Raw genomic sequence first — 18,626 nt, 5'->3', positions numbered from 1 at the left:
CAGTGCGTCACTGTACACGTCCCCTCTAGCACACAATTCCATTTTTAAAGAAATTCGTACTTCCTTCAGTATGCCGATCGATGTAGGGGATAAGACTCTATACCACACACCAAAGTACGTGTCCCTTAGCGTACTATCTTTTGCCAAAAGCCTGTTTTCGATATCGGAAACCGTTCACGAAATAAAAGGTGTCTTACTTCTTACACCACTCACCTTGTATATCTTACTTGTTATTTTGCTCACGGGAATTGTCTGTTGTGGTTTCCACTCCCTTCTGCTGTCAAGATGGATGTGAACGTTTACAAAACAGTTCCGAAATAACGACTTTCTGTCACTTCCTCCTTCAGCCTTTACCTGAGTTCAACAATCTGGCGCACGGATTACGCCCGCAGTTCCCAACACATTATAAACACGGCAGCCACTAACGTGCCAGACAGCCATCGTCGATTCTCATAAGGACATCCTTACCGCACAACAGAAATACAATAGTTTACCATTTTTCGGTGGACAAGGAAAACCCATGTCGGCTTGCTGATTCTATATTTAGTTTCATGCAACAAAGTGCGTAGTACAGTACAGTTGAAAGAACACAGTCATGCTGTACTACTGTTGTGTACATCTATACTTAGACCCAACACATCAGTCAATAAAGCAGATACCATTTACTGCTGTAGAAGAAAGAGAAAGAAGTGTGAAATTTCAGGGTCTAAAAATCTAATTTGCAAGGTTTGGATCTTATCGAAGACTGTCAGCGCAACACAGCGTCACGTGCAGTCACAGAGCTCTGAATTATACATTCCAGTTGGCACGCTGCACAATAACATGACTAACGGGAAGACGATGATTGCATTTGTGCAGTCCTAGGCCACTAAAAGTTGATTCTACAGCCAAGTTTGAGAATGGTTTTGGGAGGTTTACCGTAATGGTATATTCGTATATTGTCCTTGTGCTACACTTTAATTAGCCAGGTTCAATAATAGTTATTTAAAGTGTAATCCCAGTTTCTCCACATCGAGGTTTGTTAATGTGGAGTCTTCGTTTATGTTCAGCAGGACTTTTATAATATTTCTTTTTTTTTTCAGTTTCAACGTAACGTTGTGGAAGTATGAATGGTAGTCCAGTTCCCAAATTAATCTACAGTAAAGTTACTAACAAGACAATCATGAATGTCTTAAGATATGGTAAGTTTTCTGTACTTCTACTGAAAGTTAATTCTTAAGGCACGTCACCAAATTAGTTATGTTCAAAATGGCAGTTCTCAATTTTGCCCCTCCTGGAAAAATTTCTGTGGACATCCATCAATAGGAACGACACTTGCGCCTTTCGATGCTTTAGCATGAGTCAGTTTCATTCGCTTTAGAATAACAAGAAACTTGTACGTAAGTACAAGTTACACGTACGTAGCGCCTTCTTTCAGTAGACTTACGACAATGGACGCTCCAGTTATGTAGCCGATGATCAGTCAGCGCTCGTTTGTTTACTTGAGGGTTCAACTTAGCTTAAACAGAGTATGGGTGTGTATAGGCACAACGGCTAACAACTCCTGCAGCATTATTAATCAGCTGCAGAAGACGTATTCTTGTATTCACACAGCAGACCTTACCAACCGAAAGATCTAAGGAGCAAAAGTACTAACTGGAGTACAATTTTTTCCTCCTTCTTCCAGGTAAAGGCCTTGCTTCCACCATCGCGACTCGCCTCAGTCAGGAATTGGCAGGAATTGGCAAAAATCGGAAGCCTTGGATCAAATAGTGTATTTCCTTCAGTACCCGGTCGCCAACCTTTGACATCCTACAATGTCGTGGCAATATCTCCATTGTTGGTCATGAGGTGCTACACCCTTCACCCACGGTCCCTGCTGTCGAGACATCTTCGCGGGTACCGAGCGCGGTTGGCCCACCCTCTCCCCAAGGGGAGTGGCGGGTTCAGCGGCGTTCGCGGCGCACGAGGCGGAGGGTTAATGTGGTGACTGCCCTTGTGACATCGCCCGCTCTGCCTGTGAGTGGGCATGTGGCCGCTCCTTCAGCAAGATCCGATCAATCACACGGGGGGAGGGGTTTATTAGTGATTGGGAGCTCCAACGTTAGGCGGGTGATGGAGCCCCTTAGGGAAATAGCGGAAAGGTCGGGGAAGAAGGCCAGTGTTCACTCTGTCTGCTTGCTGCGGGGGTCTCATCCGAGATGTGGAGGAGGCCCTGCCGGCGGCGATAAAGAGCACTGGGCGCACCCGACTGCAAATTGTTGCTCATGTCGGCACCAGTGACTCCTGGCGTCTGGGTTCTGAGGTCATCCTCAGTTCGTACAGGCGGTTGGCGGAATTGGTGAAGGCGGAAAGCCTCTCTCGCGGGGTGGAATCTGTGCTAACTATTTGTAGTATCGTTCCCAGAACCGACCGCGGTCCTCTGGTTTGGAGCCGAGTGGAAGGCTTAAACCAGAGACTAGGGCGATTCTGCGGAGATATGGGGTGCAAATTTCTCGACCTCCGCTATCAGGTGGAGAAATGTAGGGTCCCCCTGAATAGGTCAGGGGTGCACTACACGCAGGAAGCGGCTACAAGGGTAGCGGAGTACGTGTGGAGAGCACATGTGGGTCTTTTAGATTAGAGAATTCCCTCCCTAGGCCCGACAAGACATCTCCTGAGACGCGGCAAGGTAGTAGTAGGCAAAACGCAACAGGGAATAACAATATGAATGTGGTAATAGGTCTGTAGAAAGGTCCCAGAACTGCTCTCATTAATAAACGGTCACAATGCCCACATAGTACTGGGGACAGAAAGTTGGCTAAAGCCAGATGTAAACAGTAATAAAATTCTAAACTCAGATTGGAATGTATACCGCAGAGAAAGGCCGGACAGTGAAGGGGGAGGCGTGTTTATAGCGGTAAAAAGTGCAATAGTATCGAAGGAAATTGACGGGGATCCGAAATGTGATATAATTTGGGTGAAGGTCACGGTTAAAGCAGGCTCAAACATGGTAATTGGATGTCTCTATAGACCCCTTGGCTCAGCAGCTGTTGTGGCAGAGCAACTGAAAGAAAATTTGGAAAATATTTCGAGTAGATTTCCCCACCATATTACAGTTCTGGGTGGAGATTTTAAGTTGCCGGATATAGACTGGGAGACTCAAATATTTATAACGGGTGGCAGGGACAAAGAATCCAGTGAAAATTTTTAAGTGCTTTATCTGAAAACTTCCTTGAGCAGTTAAACAGAGAACCGACTCGTGGCGATAACATATTAGCCCTTCTGATGACAAACGGACCCGAACTATTTGAAACAGTTAACGCAAAACAGGGAATCAACGATCATAAAGCGGTTACTGCATCGATGATTTCAGCCGTAAATAGAAATATTAAAAAAGGTAGGAAGATTTTTCTGTTTAGGACAAGTGCCAAAAAGCAGATTTCAGAGTACTTGACGGCTCAATACAACTGTTTTGTCTCAACTACAGATAGCGTTGACGATCAGTGGACAAAGTTGAAAACCATCGTACAATATGCATTAGATGAGTATGTGCCAAGCAAGATCGTAAGAGAGGGTAAAGAGCCACCGTGGTACAACAACCGAGGGAACTTCCATGCAAACATAAATATAGCCAAAGCCTTGCAGACAAACAAAAATTACTCGAAGCGAAATGTAGTGTGAGGAGGGCTATGCGAGAGGAGTTCAAAGAATTCGAAAGTAAAGTTTTGTGTACTGACTTTGCAGAAAATCCTAAGAAATTTTGGTCTTATGTCAAAGCGATAGGCGGATCAAAACAAAATGTCCAGACACTCTGTGATCAAAATGGTACTGTAACAGAGGATGACAGACTAAAGGTCGAAATACTAAATGTCTTTTTCCAAAGCTGTTTCACAGAGGAAGATTGCACTGTAGTTCCTTCTCTAGATTGTCGCACAGATGACAAAATGGTAGATATCGAAATAGACGACAGAGGCATAGAGAAACAAATAAAATCGCTCAAAAGAGGAAAGGCCGCTGGACTTTACGGGATACCAGTTCGATTTTACACAGAGTACGCAAAGGAACGTGCCCCCCCCCCCCCCTTCTTGCAGCGGTGTACCGTAGGTCTCTAGAAGAGCGTATCGTTCCAAAGGATTGGAAAAGGGTACAGTTCATCCCCGTTTTCAAGAAGGGACGTCGAACAGATGTGCAGATCTGTAGACCTATATCTCTAACGTCGATCAGTTGTAGAATTTTGGAACACGTATTATGTTCGAGTATAATGACTTTTCTGGAGACTGGAAATCTACTCTGTACCAATCAGCATGGGTTTCGAAAAAGACGATCGTGTGAAAACCAGCTCGCGCTATTCGTCCACGAGACTCAGATGGCCATAGACACTGGTTCCCAGATAGATGCCGTGTTTCTTGACTTCCGCAAGGCGTTCGATACAGTTCCCCACAGTCGTTTAATGAACAAAATAAGAGCATATGGACTATCAGACCAATTGTGTGATTGGATTGAGGAGTTCCGAGATAACAGAACGCAGTAAGTCATTCTCAATGGAGAGAAGTCTTCCGTAGAAAGAGTGATTTCAGGAGTGCCGAAAGGGGAGTGTCGTGGGACCGTTGCTGTTCACAGTATGCATAAATGACCTTGTGGATAAAATCGGAAGTCACTGAGGCTTTTTGCGGATGATGCTGTGGTATATCGAGAGGTTGTAACGATGGAAAATTGTACTGAAATGCAAGAGGATCTGCAACGAATTGACGCATGGTGCAGAGAATGGCAATTGAATCTCAATGTAGACAAGTGTAATGTGCTGCGAATACACAGAAAGAAAAATCCTTTATCATTTAGCTACAATATAGTAGGTCAACAACTGCAAGCAGTTAATTCCATAAATTATCTGGGAGTAGGCATTAGGAGTGATTTAAAATGGAATAATCATATAAAGTTGATCGTCGGTAAAGCAGATGCCAGACTGAGATTCATTGGAAGAATCCTAAGGAAATACAATCCGAAAACGAAGGAAGTAGGTTACCGTATACTTGTTCGCCCACTGCTTGAATATTGCTCACCAATGTGGGACCCGTACCACATAGGGTTGATAGAAGAGATAGAGAAGATCCAACGGAGTGCAGCGCGCTTCGTTACAGGATCATTTAGTAATCCCCAAAGCGTTACGGAGATGATAGATAAACTCCAGTGGAAGACTCTGCAGGAGAGACGCTCAGTAGCTCGGTACGGGCTTTTGTTGAACTTTCGAGAACATACCTTCACGGAGGAGTGAAGCAGTATGTTGCTCCCTCCCACGTATATCTCGCGAAGAGACCATGAGGATAAAATCAGATAGATTGGAGCCCACACAGAGGCATACCGACAATCTTTCTTTCCACGAGCAATACGAGACTGGAATAGAAAGGAGAACCGATAGAGGTACTCAAAGTACCCTCCTCCACACACCATCAGGTGGCTTGCGGAGTATGGATGTAGATGTAGATGGCTGTAAAAAATAGCACGAATTTAGAGGGAGGAGTGACTCATTAGTTCCAGAGTGCCACCAGCAGTCCAGCTAGCATAATGACTGTGTGTAGGGAGTTGAAAAGAATGGGGTACAATGGTCGATAAACTCATCATAAGCCACATATGACTGTGGACAGTATCAAGCGACGCTTGAGGTGATGTAAAGAGCCACACCACGGGACAGTGGAGATTGGAGACGAACGACCTGGAGTGATGACTCACACTATACCTTATGGGAATCCCACCGAAGGATTTGGGTTTAGCCGGCCGGTGTGGCCGAGCGGTTCTAGGCGCTTCAGTCTGGAACCGCGCGACCGCTACGGTTGCAGGTTCGAATCCTGCCTCGGGCATGGATGTTTGTGATGTCCTTAGGTTAGTTAGGTTTAAGTAGTTCTAAGTTCTAGGGGACTGATGACCACAGATGTTAAGTCCCATAGTGCTCAGAGCCATTTGAACCATTTTTTTTTTTTTCATTTGGGTTTAGCGAACGCCTGCGTAACGTCAAATGTCTTCCTGAATAGTGCCAACGTTGAAATTGGGAGGAGGTTACGAAGTGGAAGGGTCTTTTTTTGTTAGGCTATGGTCCTCTTATTGCCCTTGCGAAGACGAAGAATATGAACAAATTTTACGGCATTGAGTACTGCATACAGTAGAGGAACAGTTAGGAGACGATGGTCGTTTGTACCAGCATCTCATAAAGCAGAATAGAGGCACTGGGTTGTGAGCAATTACAGTCCTGGAATCGACTAGCCTGCCCACAGTCTCGGTCTGGGCCCATCAGAACACCTTTGGCACGAGTTAAAACATTGATTTCGCTCCGACGCAAGCGTCCAACATTACCATCTATCCTGGTTTCGGCTCTTAAGGATGAATCGACTGTCTGCTCACCAGATATTCTCCCCACTGAACGGGTCCCAAGCCACCATAGAGGCGAGAGGTGGACAGTTGCATATACATGGTTATATTTTACAAATTATTTCTTGTGTGATAAAGATCAATGGACTTTATTCGCTTTATTTGTTGTGGTAAGTAAATTTTACTCGTAAATTTTATTTGTCCATATTATATAAATTATTTGTTGTGCTAAAATGATAAATATGTTGGAATAGAACAAATGCCTACATATACTGGAGACGGGACTTATCGGGATATTTTCACTATTTTCTTCAAGGAGAAAATGATGACGGATGTAAACATACAACAAAACACACAGATTGTGCTGCTAAAAGTGTCAGTTGGCTGAACGAAGTTGCAAAGAGGGAGGGAAACGTGTAGACGACATAGCTTAAGGCTCTTTACCGGAAACGCGATCCACATCGGACGCGGCGCGCAGTGGTAGTCTGGTGGCCGTGATTACGCAACACAACTCCGCGTAGGTGCGTGGGCCGCGGCACGCATCTCTGCATGTGGGAGGCGGGTGGCAATTAAAGCCACGACCGTGGCAGTGACCTACGGATCTTTCGAAACCGCCCCCCACGGCCGCCGCCGCCAAGACGAAGCAGAAATACAGCCGCGGACGGCATGATTTGTCTCACCGCCTTCCTGGGCTTGGGCAACTCGGCGACCCGTGCTGTTGACCCCGCAGGCGGAAGAGCGAGCAGCGGCAATCACACGGTGGCGGAGACGAGGTTTCGCCACGCTCCGCTGGGTGCGAGCGTAACTAAAGCCAACTGCCTCAGCGGCGACGGGAATATCGAGAGCGGATGCCCGGTCGGCAGGTAGGTGCTGCATCCATAGTTCGCTTGCAACTTGCAGCCGTTTGTTTTAGAAAGGTGAAGTAATCGGAGCGATCGCTATCCTCTCTTTTTACACGATAGCCACAATTACCTCAATTACGTAACTAAACTGGTGTACCTGTCGCTACAACACCAGCTGCTCAGTTGGAAAGGCTGCTTTCGACAGGAATACAGAAAACAATTGTCGTATTTGTCAAATACTCTCTTTAAGCTATTGGGGGAGCGCTAAGTGAAAGCGAAAGGCGGCAGTGGCCGCGCTAACAGAGCAAGTGTTCCTCGTGTATATAGATACACAGCGCAACTGCTGTGTGCGAAGTGTTGCATAACCGAACGGCGTGAAGCGTCTTCATCTTCTTCAGCAAGCACCGTCATGTATAGCTCACCGTTGCATAAAACAGCTTCAGACTTTTGATTAGTCTACTTTACAAACGAGTTAGTGTGATAAAGAAAGTTTACAAAAACTTTGAAATTATGTTTAATATTTATTTAAAGTCGTTAAGTGCTCTTATCCTCAAACACTGGATGACTATATTCTGGGAAATCTGAATTCCGTTTCAACCGAAAGCTAGTTTTTCACGCATCTCAACTTTTAGAAACATCATATCTGTTGAACTATGAGTCATAGAAACGTATAAATTTTCCATTTACAGTCAGTGGTATGAATGAAGACTGTATCTAAAATGCGTTTAAGAAACAGCTAATAAAAAACCAGTAATATTTTAAAACATCATGCTTCGTGGCGCAATTTTACTGCATGAACAGCGAAAATGTAGCAAGAGATGAACATTTTTCCTTCCATCATATTGAGGGGCGTTGAGAGTGGAGGTGCGGGGCTGTCGGCGAGAAACGTAAGATTCGAAATTAGGTCTTAAGTTCGTTGGAAGTCGCTAACTGCTCTCGTTATGAAGCACTAGGTGGGTATATTCTGGGTAATTTGCACTTCGTTTAAAGAGAAAGTTGGTTTTTCACACATCTCAATATTTCTGACATCATATCAGCTGAAATGTGTGTCATAAGATGATATAATTTTGCAGGCAAATTCAGTGGTATATGTGGATATTGTCCGCAAAATGCGTTGCAAATACAGTTTGTAGCAAAGAAATGATAAATTTAAACGTCACGCCTGATGCGGCGGTTTTACTTTATGAACAGCGAAAATGTAGTAAACGATAAACATTTTTCCTTTCATCGCTTTTGTGTGTCTCTGTGGAGGGGACGGGGTGGGGAGGGGCGAGGGGAGGGATCATGGACAGCGATAAAATATTTCTCAAAAGTTTGAAATTGTGTGTAAAGGTTGTTGCAAGTCAATAACTGGTGTCATTCTCAAACACAGGATGAACACAGTTTGGGTATCTGCACGTAGTAAATTCCGCTATCTACAGACAAATGCAAATTTTTTAACTGTAATATTTATCTTACTGCCTTTAACATTTCACATAAGAAATGGTTCAAATGGCTCTGAGCACTATGGGACTTAACTTCTGAGGTCATCAGTCCCTCAGAACTACTTAAACCTAACTAAGGACATCACACACATCCATGCCCGAGGCAGGATTCGAACCTGCGATCGTAGCGGTCGCGCGCTTCCAGATTGTAGCACCTAGAACCGCTCGGCCACCCTGGCCGGCCATTTCACTAAGGCTATATCTGTTAATGAGTAGATTACATCAGCATTTTTAATTTTTCAGTTCGGTCTCTATTTAGATGACATATTGAAAACCAGATTTTTGTTTTTCCTGAAAGTCATTAGAAAGGCAACCTGAGACTGGGTCCGGATTTCGTGCCCCAGATGTAGATGTTATGCAGCGCTTGATATGCATCTTTAGCGAATGGAGTATACTGATCTTCTGTAGTCGACGTCACAAGGAAAAGTTAGTGTTGTGGTGCACAAAACTAAAGATTTGGTTGCAGTCCTAATTTTGGAAAATACTTCTGTCTGTTTCTTGGTTGTTCCTTGGGGGCGAATTCACGTATTTAGATCTTAATCTGTGCTTCAGTACCCTATTGAAAACATTAACGTGGTTTCATTCTCCCCGTGCATTTCATCCCCAAAATTGCGAGGGGTTAGAGCTCGGCCGTGATTAGGGAATACCTTTAGGAGGCATCTCTGTTTAGTTGGAACACGAGGTTGACGCCCCTGCCACCACCCTTTTGAATCACACCCTGCATCTGTGCCTGCTGGAAAGAATATTGCCAAGGGTATGTTTTCGCTGCTGGCACGCAACCTCTGCTTGCATCTGAGTGAATCTTCCTAAAAGTGTCTACCAAAACGGTTACCAAACAAACTAATTCCTAACCTAAAGTCGTGTACTGTGCAGAACTTTGACTATACTGAATTATGTAAAGACTTAATATGATTGGCTCAACGTTTTATAAAAATTGAAACTAAATTCTCCTATAAAAACGAAATGCTACCCTCAATGTAACCTGACTTCTGAAGTAAATGCGCAACTAAACTTACAAACAAATTCCTGCCTTGAACTGTGTTTTCACTTGCCTCGTGTCCTAGAAAACAGTATTTACAGATTTCTTAAAAGCAGCGCACAGCATAAAGCAGGAAATTAGCGTTAAAAGCAACTCCTGAAAACGTCGTACCACAAAGTGCTACGTGCGTACGTACCTAACAAACCGAATGAAGGGTGGGAATTTTAACTGATAAGAAATGGATTTTGACAAAATTCAAATGAAACTCCAAATTCAAAAGTAATGCCTTAAAAATCAACTGAATGTTCACAGTAGTATCTATATGCCGTGACTTCAAGGAATATGCAAGGGGTATCTCATCTTCCTATCACAGCATTCCATATAACAGTCCCATCTGAAATTCGTTACTATAATCTCAATAACACAAAACAGTTCTACTCGCTTACATGCTTACCTCCATCCCTCAACATTCGAAAATAACTCACAAATAATCTCCTTAGCTTCTCTCTCCATAAAAACATCAAAAATAGTCATACTCCAACAGCATCATACTCGTATCACACTTATGAAGAAAATAATCTGACAATCCTTCAAAATATATCTGCTACTCAACATTGAATGCGAGTAGCTTTGATAGCCCTTTCAGGCAGAGACGATGCAAAAGTCGCAGATATTGTAGCAATTGTCAAAGAGTACTCGCCTTCATGGTTTTGCTCTGCATGAGCTATGAATATCAGGCACAGAATTTACAGAGTGACCAAACTAATATGCATACCTCACACAGCTTGAGAAGGTTTCTCGATGCAGGGAGTCTGGTGTTCAAATAGCAAGCTGAATGCATTATTTTCGGAGGGGTGAAATGAAAACGGCAAAACTGTGACTATTGGCAATGAGAAGGAGGAAGAGGTACGGATTGCATCCTCTGTATACAGAATGTCCACACAACGTATGCTTCTATCAGTTATATCGAAAGCTCAAGTTTAATTGCAGAGCGCTTTTTCAGACAGTTGGAAATGTCACAACAAGCTTTTCACTAATTACGCTGTAGAAAATACCGCAACCAGCCACTATTTTTATAGAAATGATTTTATTGTAATGTTACTAATTTCGCGACTGAGCCTATCTTCAAACGATAGCGCTGATTTCTTAGCAGGCTTTATGTTTATGTCCTCATAAAAAGCTCTTTCTTACACACTACAAGAGACAGGTTTGTTCTCTTTTTCAGTCCATTCTGATCCGTGGACTAAACTAAACCTTGTATTTAGTTCATTCATGGAATAACATCGACAGAAAAAGAGAATCTAAAACAAAAACTAATCCTTGTGTTTTGTTCGCCTCATGGAGCAGTATGGATCGAAGAAGAGAATGAAATCTCATCTACATCTACATCATACTCCACAAACCACGTAATGGTGTGGGGCGGAGGGTACTTTCAGTACCACTATCTGATCCCTCCAACCTTGTTCCACTCGCGAATAGTGCGTGGGAAGAATGATTGTCGGTAAGCCTCTGTATGGGCTCTAATTTCTCGAATTTTCTTCTCGTGGTCAATACGCAAGAAGTATGAGGGGGGGGGGGGGGAAGTAATATGTTGTTTGACTCCTCCTGAACAGTGCTGTCCCGAAATTTCAATAGTAAATCTTTCCGTGATGCACAATGTCTCTCTTGTAACCTCTGCAAATGGAGTTTGTTTAGCATCTCCGTAACGCTCTCTCGCCAGGTAACCGATCCCGTGACGAAACTCGCTGCTCTTCGTTGGATCTTCTCTATCTCCTCTATCAACCCTACCTGATAGGGATCCCAGATAGATGAACAATACTCAATAATGGGGCGAACAATCGCCTTATAAGCCACTTTTTTCGTGGATGAGTTACATTTCCTTAAGGTTCTTCCGATGAATCTGAGTCTTGTGTCTGCTTTTCCCACTATCTGTTTTATATGATCATTCCACTTAGGGTTGCTCTGGATAGTTACGCCTAGATATTTTACGGCAGAATCTGTATCCAGATGTTTATCATCAATAGTGTAGATGTACAGTAGTGGATTTCTTTTCGTATGAATGAGCAGTATGTCACATCTATTTACGTTCAGTGTCAACTGCCAGTGTCTGCAACGTTCATCAATACTCTGCAGGTCGTTCTGCAAATTCTTACTATCTTCTGGCGTTGCTACTTTGGTATAGACAATCGCATCATCTGCGAATAGCCTTAAAGAGCATCCGACGCTTTCTGCTAGATCATTTATTTATATATCTATTGTGATCAGCAAAGATCCTCTCACACTTCCCTGTGGTAGTCCGGACATTACCTTTATATCTTTCGATTTAGTTCCCTTAAGAGGGACGTGTTGAGTTCTATTTGCAAGAAAGTCTTGAATCAAATCGTAGTCTGCGATGTGTAAACGAGAGTTTTTCAAGAAGACAAAAATGTAGAAACTGCCAAGAAATCAATGCTGTCGTCTGACGATGTGCCCAGGCCCAAAACCAGAAACGGTACAATGAAATCATTTCTAAAAAAAGCTTCTGGTCTACTGTGTAATTTACGAAAACAGTTATAATGCTCTCTAATGACAATGGAGAAAATCAAACTTTTCACTCTATCATAAGTATTGTTGAAACAGAAATAGTTAAAGAACTGAAAGTTCGATACAACATGCAATTTTGTTCTAAGAGCGATTGTCTGATAGTACAAACGGCGAACAGTTGCCGTTCTAAGGCAGTACAATCCAGAATGGGAACGCCAATCAGGCCAAATCGCCGTGAGCACTGAGGCAATAATTCCACCGACGCACCAGATTGGAGATACCCATTTGGTAAAACACCGTGCCCTGCTGCGTGAAGAAGTTCGTAACTGCCTGCTGCGCATCGTCGTCCGATACGGATCGTATCCTTTTCAAGGCATTTTTTTTTGTTGGCCTATTCTACACCACATTTTAAATCTATGTGACGATGCTATGCTGATTATATTTATATGTTTTGACGATGCCATTATGGCCGTATCACCTTAGGACATGGTGTAAAAAAGATCTGAGGATGGTCATTGCAGAGTGAAACGGGTCATCGTCTAAAGAATTCATTTGTGATCAGAGACTGGAATAAAAAAGCATTTTACAGTATTGGATCACTGTTTGTACACGCGATTATGTCGCAGTTCGTGATAATCAACTGTGAATATTAATAACCAACTGATGAGGTAGCATCAACTTCGTCGCTCTGATTTTTGTGAAATGAAAGAGCAAGATTCCATGGGGAATTTAAGCAAAAGCCTCCATTTCATTCGTGAAGAGCACACAAACCCACTGACGGTACACAACCTACTGGTCATCGGACAAAGAGACCAGTGGTGCCTTCGCCGTGCCATTGTGGATCGCGCGCCTGCGTATCTTTCAGTGAGGACAAATGTGCTTGTAATGCGACTCGCCCTTTGACGTGGGTCCCCTGTTGCCCGTTGCATAACGTAGCGGACGTCTGCTGCTGTAGATGACAATGGTAGACCACCTCCTCTCCTGCGTTTCGGAACGTTAACCAATGCTGTGAGCAAAGCCAAATTCCTGGTCTACTCGTCACACTTCATCCGTTTTCTAATTTCTTTGTGAGGCTTCCCCGTGTAACGTCGTCCAGCTGTTATCCCTGTTCTATTGTATAATGGAGAACGCCACCACAGTGCACCATAACTGCTCTCTGTCTCAGAAGCACTGCCTTTTGACGTTCCTTCAACTGTCTCGTGTTCCGGGGCAGTCCCAATTGGCGCTACAGTCACACTGACTTCACGCGATTTCACGTCCAGATTTCAGTACACGTCTGAGATACCTTTGGCAACACGGTCCCGCACTTTCATTCATTTCCACCGAGTAGTTAATATGCAGTGTTACCTTGTTACTTTAACTACTCTGAAGAGCCAAAGAAACTTGTATACCTGCCTAATATCGTGAAGGGCTCCCGCTAGCACACAGAAGTGCCGCAACACGATGTGGCATGGACTCGACTAATGTCTGAATTAGTACTGGAGGGAATTGACACCATGAACACTGCAGGGCTGCCCATAAATCTGTAAGTGTACGAGGGAGTGGAGATCTCTTCTGAACAATAACTTGCAAGGTATCACAGATAAGTTCAATAATGTTCATGTCTGGGCACTTTGGTGGCCAGCGAAAGCGTTTAAAGTTAGAAGAGTATTCCTGGAGCCACTCTGTAGCAATTCAGGACGTTTGAGGTGTCGTTGAAATTGCCCATGTCCGTCGGAATGCACAATGGACATGAATGGATGCAGGTGATGAGACAGGATGCTTACGTACGAGTCATCTGTCAGAGTCGTACCTAGACGTATCACTCCAACTGCACACGCCCCACACTATTAAAGAGCGTCCATCAGCTTGAACAGTGCCCTGGTAACATGCAGGGTCCATGTATTCATGAGGTTGTCTCCATACCCATACACTTCCATCCACTCGATACAATTTGAAACGAGACGCGTCCGACCAGGCAACATGTTTTCTGTCAACAGTCCAATGTCGGTGTTGACGTGCCCACGCGAGGCGTAAAGCTTTGTGTCGGGAATCAAAGGTACATAAGTGGGCCTTCGCCTCCAAGAGCCCATATCGATGCCGTTTCGCTGAATGGTTCGCACGCTGACACTTGTTTATGGCACAGCATTGAAATCTGCAGCAATTTGCGGAGACGTTCAACAATTCTGTTCTGTCGTCGTTGGTCTCGTTGTTGCAAGATCTTCTTCCGGCCGCAGCGATGTTGGTGATGTTTTACCAGATTCCGGATATTCACGGCACACTCGTGAAATGGTCGTCCGGGAAAATCTCCACTTCATCCCTACCTCGGAGATGTTGTGCACCATCACTCGTGCGCCGACTATAAGACCACGGTCAAACTCACTTAAATCTTGATAAGCTTTCATTGTAGCAGCAGTACGCGATCTAACAACTGCTCCAGACACTTGTCTATTTAGACGTTGCCGACCGCAGCGCCGCATTCTGCCTGTTTATATATCTCTATATTTGAATACGCATGCCTATACTAGCTTATTTGGTGCTTCAGTGTATGGTATAATGAATAACACCCTCACGGTGCACCGTAAGTGCTCACTCACTGAGAAGGACTGCCTTTTGTCGTTCCTTCACCGAGCGAGGTGGCGCAGTGGTTAGCACACTGGACTCGCATTCGGAAGGACGACGGTGCAATCCCGCGTCCGGTAATCCTGATTTAGGTTTCCCGTGATTTCCCCAAAGCGCTGCAGGCAAATACCGGGACGGTTCCTTTGAAAGGGCACGGCCGACTCCCTTCCCCATCCTTCCCTAATCCGATGAGACCGATTACCTCGCTGTCTGGTCTCCTACCCCAAACAACCCAAACAACCCTAACCGTTCCTTCAACTGCCTCGTGTTGCGGGCCCAGGCCCATTTGGCGCTACAGTCACGATGACCTTAAGCGATTTGAGGTTCAGCTTTCTTTGAGCGACTGGGAGTTCTTTGGCAACACGCTCCCTCACATTCACTGATGTCCACCGAGTAGTTAATATGCTACGTCACTTTGTTATTTTAACTATCTCTTCTTTAAGCTTTGCAGAGCGTTGCAGGTAACGGTCAGTGTGTTTCCTTAAGGCAATATGCCGGGGCTTTGTCAGCCAGATATTTTCGTCAGTCGAGGATTGGCGCGTGAAGTGAAGCGAGGAGCGATGGAGCAGTTTAAATGCTCCACTAAGACTCAGGGGGCTTGTTTGTTCTGCACAGTGTCACTCTGGCCACGTGTATGCAACGAAGCTGTAGCGTAATCGTGCCCTGTGAAGACATTCACGTCGCAGTGACACTAACACCACGCTTTGCCGTGCTTGTGCAGTCGCCGACGCGGGCGTCGCCGCTGAGCCTGGCGGAGGGCAGCACGTCGTACCACGAGGTGGAGCCGCACGGGCCGGGCACGTACGCCTGGGGCTACGACGTGGAGGACGCCGCCACGGGCAACACGCACTTCCGCCAGGAGGAGCGCCACGCCAACGGCACCGTCACCGGCAGCTACGGCCTCCTGCAGCCGGACGGCGTCGTCCGGGTCGTCCACTACGTCGCCGACGACGCGGGCTACAGGTGCGTCCCTCAGCCTCCCCAGCCTCCTCCCACGTGTCACTTACTCCTCCGATGAAGCACAGTCGTCACAGACGGAGTTCTAAATTTTGTTTCCAGACCGAACCGTTCACTCTTCAGCGGATTGTGCGCTGTTTTAAAACTTCGCTCGTAGAATGAAACTATATCAGAACAGGAATCCAACCCAGAACCTCGCCTTTCTCGGGCAGTGCTCTTGCCGACTGACTTATCCAGGCCGAAGTCACGATCCACCCTCACAGCATTACTTCCACCAGCGCCTCTTTCCGAATTTCTAAACATCACATAAGCTGTGATTCTTCAATTTCTCCAGGCGTATTTCATGACGAAATAAATCTCGGGTGAAAAGCCTGGTGTGAGTATACAAACGACTGTATCATCAAAGAAGCTATAGAGATCAGAGTAAGAAAACCTGAATTGAATCGTGACAGCGGCTATTCGCTTAACCAAGCGTTGGAACCAGCCATTACTCGGATTAAGGAGAAAGTAGAAATATCCCAAAATGTACTGACTTCGAGAGCAGGGGGAGGAACCTCCAAAACGCTGCCAGGAAACCTCCCTGGGCGCGGACCTACGAGGGAACACCCAGACGCTGTGCCACAAGTCGGGCGTCAGACCCCGGCGCGGATAGCCGAGAGAGCTCCCGCGGCGCGGACGGCGGAGGGAGCGCCCGAGGGAGGGGTAATCTGATATATACCTCACGCCTGCCGTCCCTTGGCAGTACATCAGGACACCTGATGATGGCAGCAAAATATTGTGTCCTTTGTACACTCACACCAGGCTGTTCAGCCGAGACTTATTTCGTCATCACATAAGTTCTCCCGCATGCTTTGCGCAATTCCTTCCTTCCACGGGATGCACGTGAAATCAAAGGTTTCAGCTTCGTTTCCCGATCTGGCACTCCGTTTTAATCTACCGGGAAGTTTTGTTAACCTGGTTTTTGCACTAATACAAGTTTATTGCGATAGCGTAGTAGAAGCTCCGGGGGTGTGGATACAGATACAAGCCGGCCGGGGTGGCCGAGCGGTTCTAGGCGCTACAGTCTGGAGCCGCGCGACCGATACGGTCGCAGGTTCGCATCCTGCCTCGGGCATCGATATGTGTGATGTAATTAGGTTAGTTAGGTTTAAGTAGTTCTAAGTTCTAGGGGACTGATGACCTCAGAAGTTAAGTCCCATAGTGCTCAGAGCCATTTGAACCATACAGATACAATGACAACAATAGAACAGCAAAGTCGACTAAGCTGAAGAGGCATCTGATGTAGGGTAATTTCGAGCAACAACAGTCTGTAGCACAAATTCCAATACCACAATGATGAACAAGGCAACGAAGAGCAGTCCAAGCGAAACATATTTGTAGCCATTACCCTGTAACTGATGTAGGAAGAAGGTTTAGACAGCATCCATGGTAAGCATATCACTTGTTATCGGCTATTTTTGGCTCGTTCTTAAAGGCTGACTGTGCAGTTCGAGCTCTGACCCCTTGCACAGTCATCGACTTTTCAGCCAAATATCAGGCGAATTGACAGTGAGGCCAAGGGAGTCCCAAATGGGAATATTTCTGAGGGCGTTTGAAGTTGCAGCATTGTGTCTTACAATCAAAGGGAATGTCCCGAAATCCATGGTCAGAAATATAGAGTTGGAACACATTTTTATTTTAATTGTGAGACAATAAATCTCATACAAAAATATGAAACTGTACTTCATATTTCTTTACGTCGGTGACTTGCTCCATAGCTTAGCGTACATACGTCACTATCAAGTGCAGGCGAATTTAGGATTTTGTACTTCTTTCTATGATGCCCTGTTTCAGTAATAGTACGTTTACTAAGTCGTTTGGTAGACGACTTCGATCCATTTACTGATAACCGGGGACCAAAACCTCTCGGAAGTTTTTATCAGACCGGTACACAGAATTTTACTTTAGCTCCGTTGAACGCTTCAGACATGCCTCTCCTGACATTAATTTCGTCTTCGTTTATATCTGCCATTCAGCAAGATTGTGGCTACGTTTAAAACTGTGATGGATCTCTCTTTACTTTCGGAGCAGCGTTGTAATGCTTTTGTTGAAAGACGGATGACCTTTCTCATCCCCCACAGCTTCACTTGGAACACGTCTGTATAAAGGTACGTTGTCCAAGACGCGACGCACACTAGCGACTGCGACGGGTCGCTACGTGACGTCAGAAGTTGCCTGCTGGCGCATGCGCAGTTCGAGTTTGGGATGCGACGCGCGACTGTTGCGGCAGCTGCCGCAGCACTGCACCAGTGAGCAGTGTTGCGACGGAAGTCGGACGACACAAAGACGTAGATGTAGAATTAGAATGATGAAAATGAACTTGAAGGTCAATTTTCGCATTACTCTTTTCTGTGACGATAAAAATTGAAAACGGCAAGTACATTATAAAATGAACAATGTAAAGTGCAACGAGAAAGTCACATTTCACAATACCTTCACTTTGAAAGTAAACGGTAGATTGGTGTATTGATGATACCTTCTAGTTGTGAAAAACCACCACCAGATTGTTGTACAGCTTTCTGTAATCAATAGATGTTCGTTTTTGAGGAAGGCATTTCTCAACAGATTGCGCAAACAGTATGCTGCAATAAGTAATTTGTCACATTCACTTCAATTCATTGGTAGAAGATGGTGCTCAAAAAACTTGTGCCAAAAGTGCACTACTGTTTTACAAGGCCCTTCTGGTCTGACACAGTTCACAATTGAAATACGTCTTTTGTAAATCCTAGAGTCATCTTTTGAGTGCAGCTTGGCAAGATTAAATGTTCATGTCATCCATAACGATGTATGCTGTCAGAATATAAGAATATGGAAGTTCATTTGGATGGGAATAAAGAGTCAGTCGGCTATGAAAGTTGCCTTAGCTTGTTCCAAAAGTTT

General features: G+C 44.9%; 1 protein-coding gene across 1 annotated transcript in view; it reads left to right on the top strand.

Moving 5' to 3' along the window:
- Window positions 1-18,626, top strand: part of LOC126100525 (cuticle protein 18.6-like) — a 174,061-nt gene that overhangs the window by 151,767 nt on the left and 3,668 nt on the right. The window contains exon 2 of the mRNA XM_049911140.1: window positions 15,472-15,713. Coding sequence (XP_049767097.1) covers window positions 15,472-15,713 — 242 coding nt within the window. The remainder of the gene's footprint in view (window positions 1-15,471; window positions 15,714-18,626) is intronic.

Source organism: Schistocerca cancellata, chromosome 9 (genome assembly GCF_023864275.1).
Source record: "Schistocerca cancellata isolate TAMUIC-IGC-003103 chromosome 9, iqSchCanc2.1, whole genome shotgun sequence".
NCBI classification, from domain to species: domain Eukaryota; kingdom Metazoa; phylum Arthropoda; class Insecta; order Orthoptera; family Acrididae; genus Schistocerca; species Schistocerca cancellata.
Note: the sequence above shows the minus strand (reverse complement) of the source record. Positions and strands in the feature narration are given on the sequence as shown.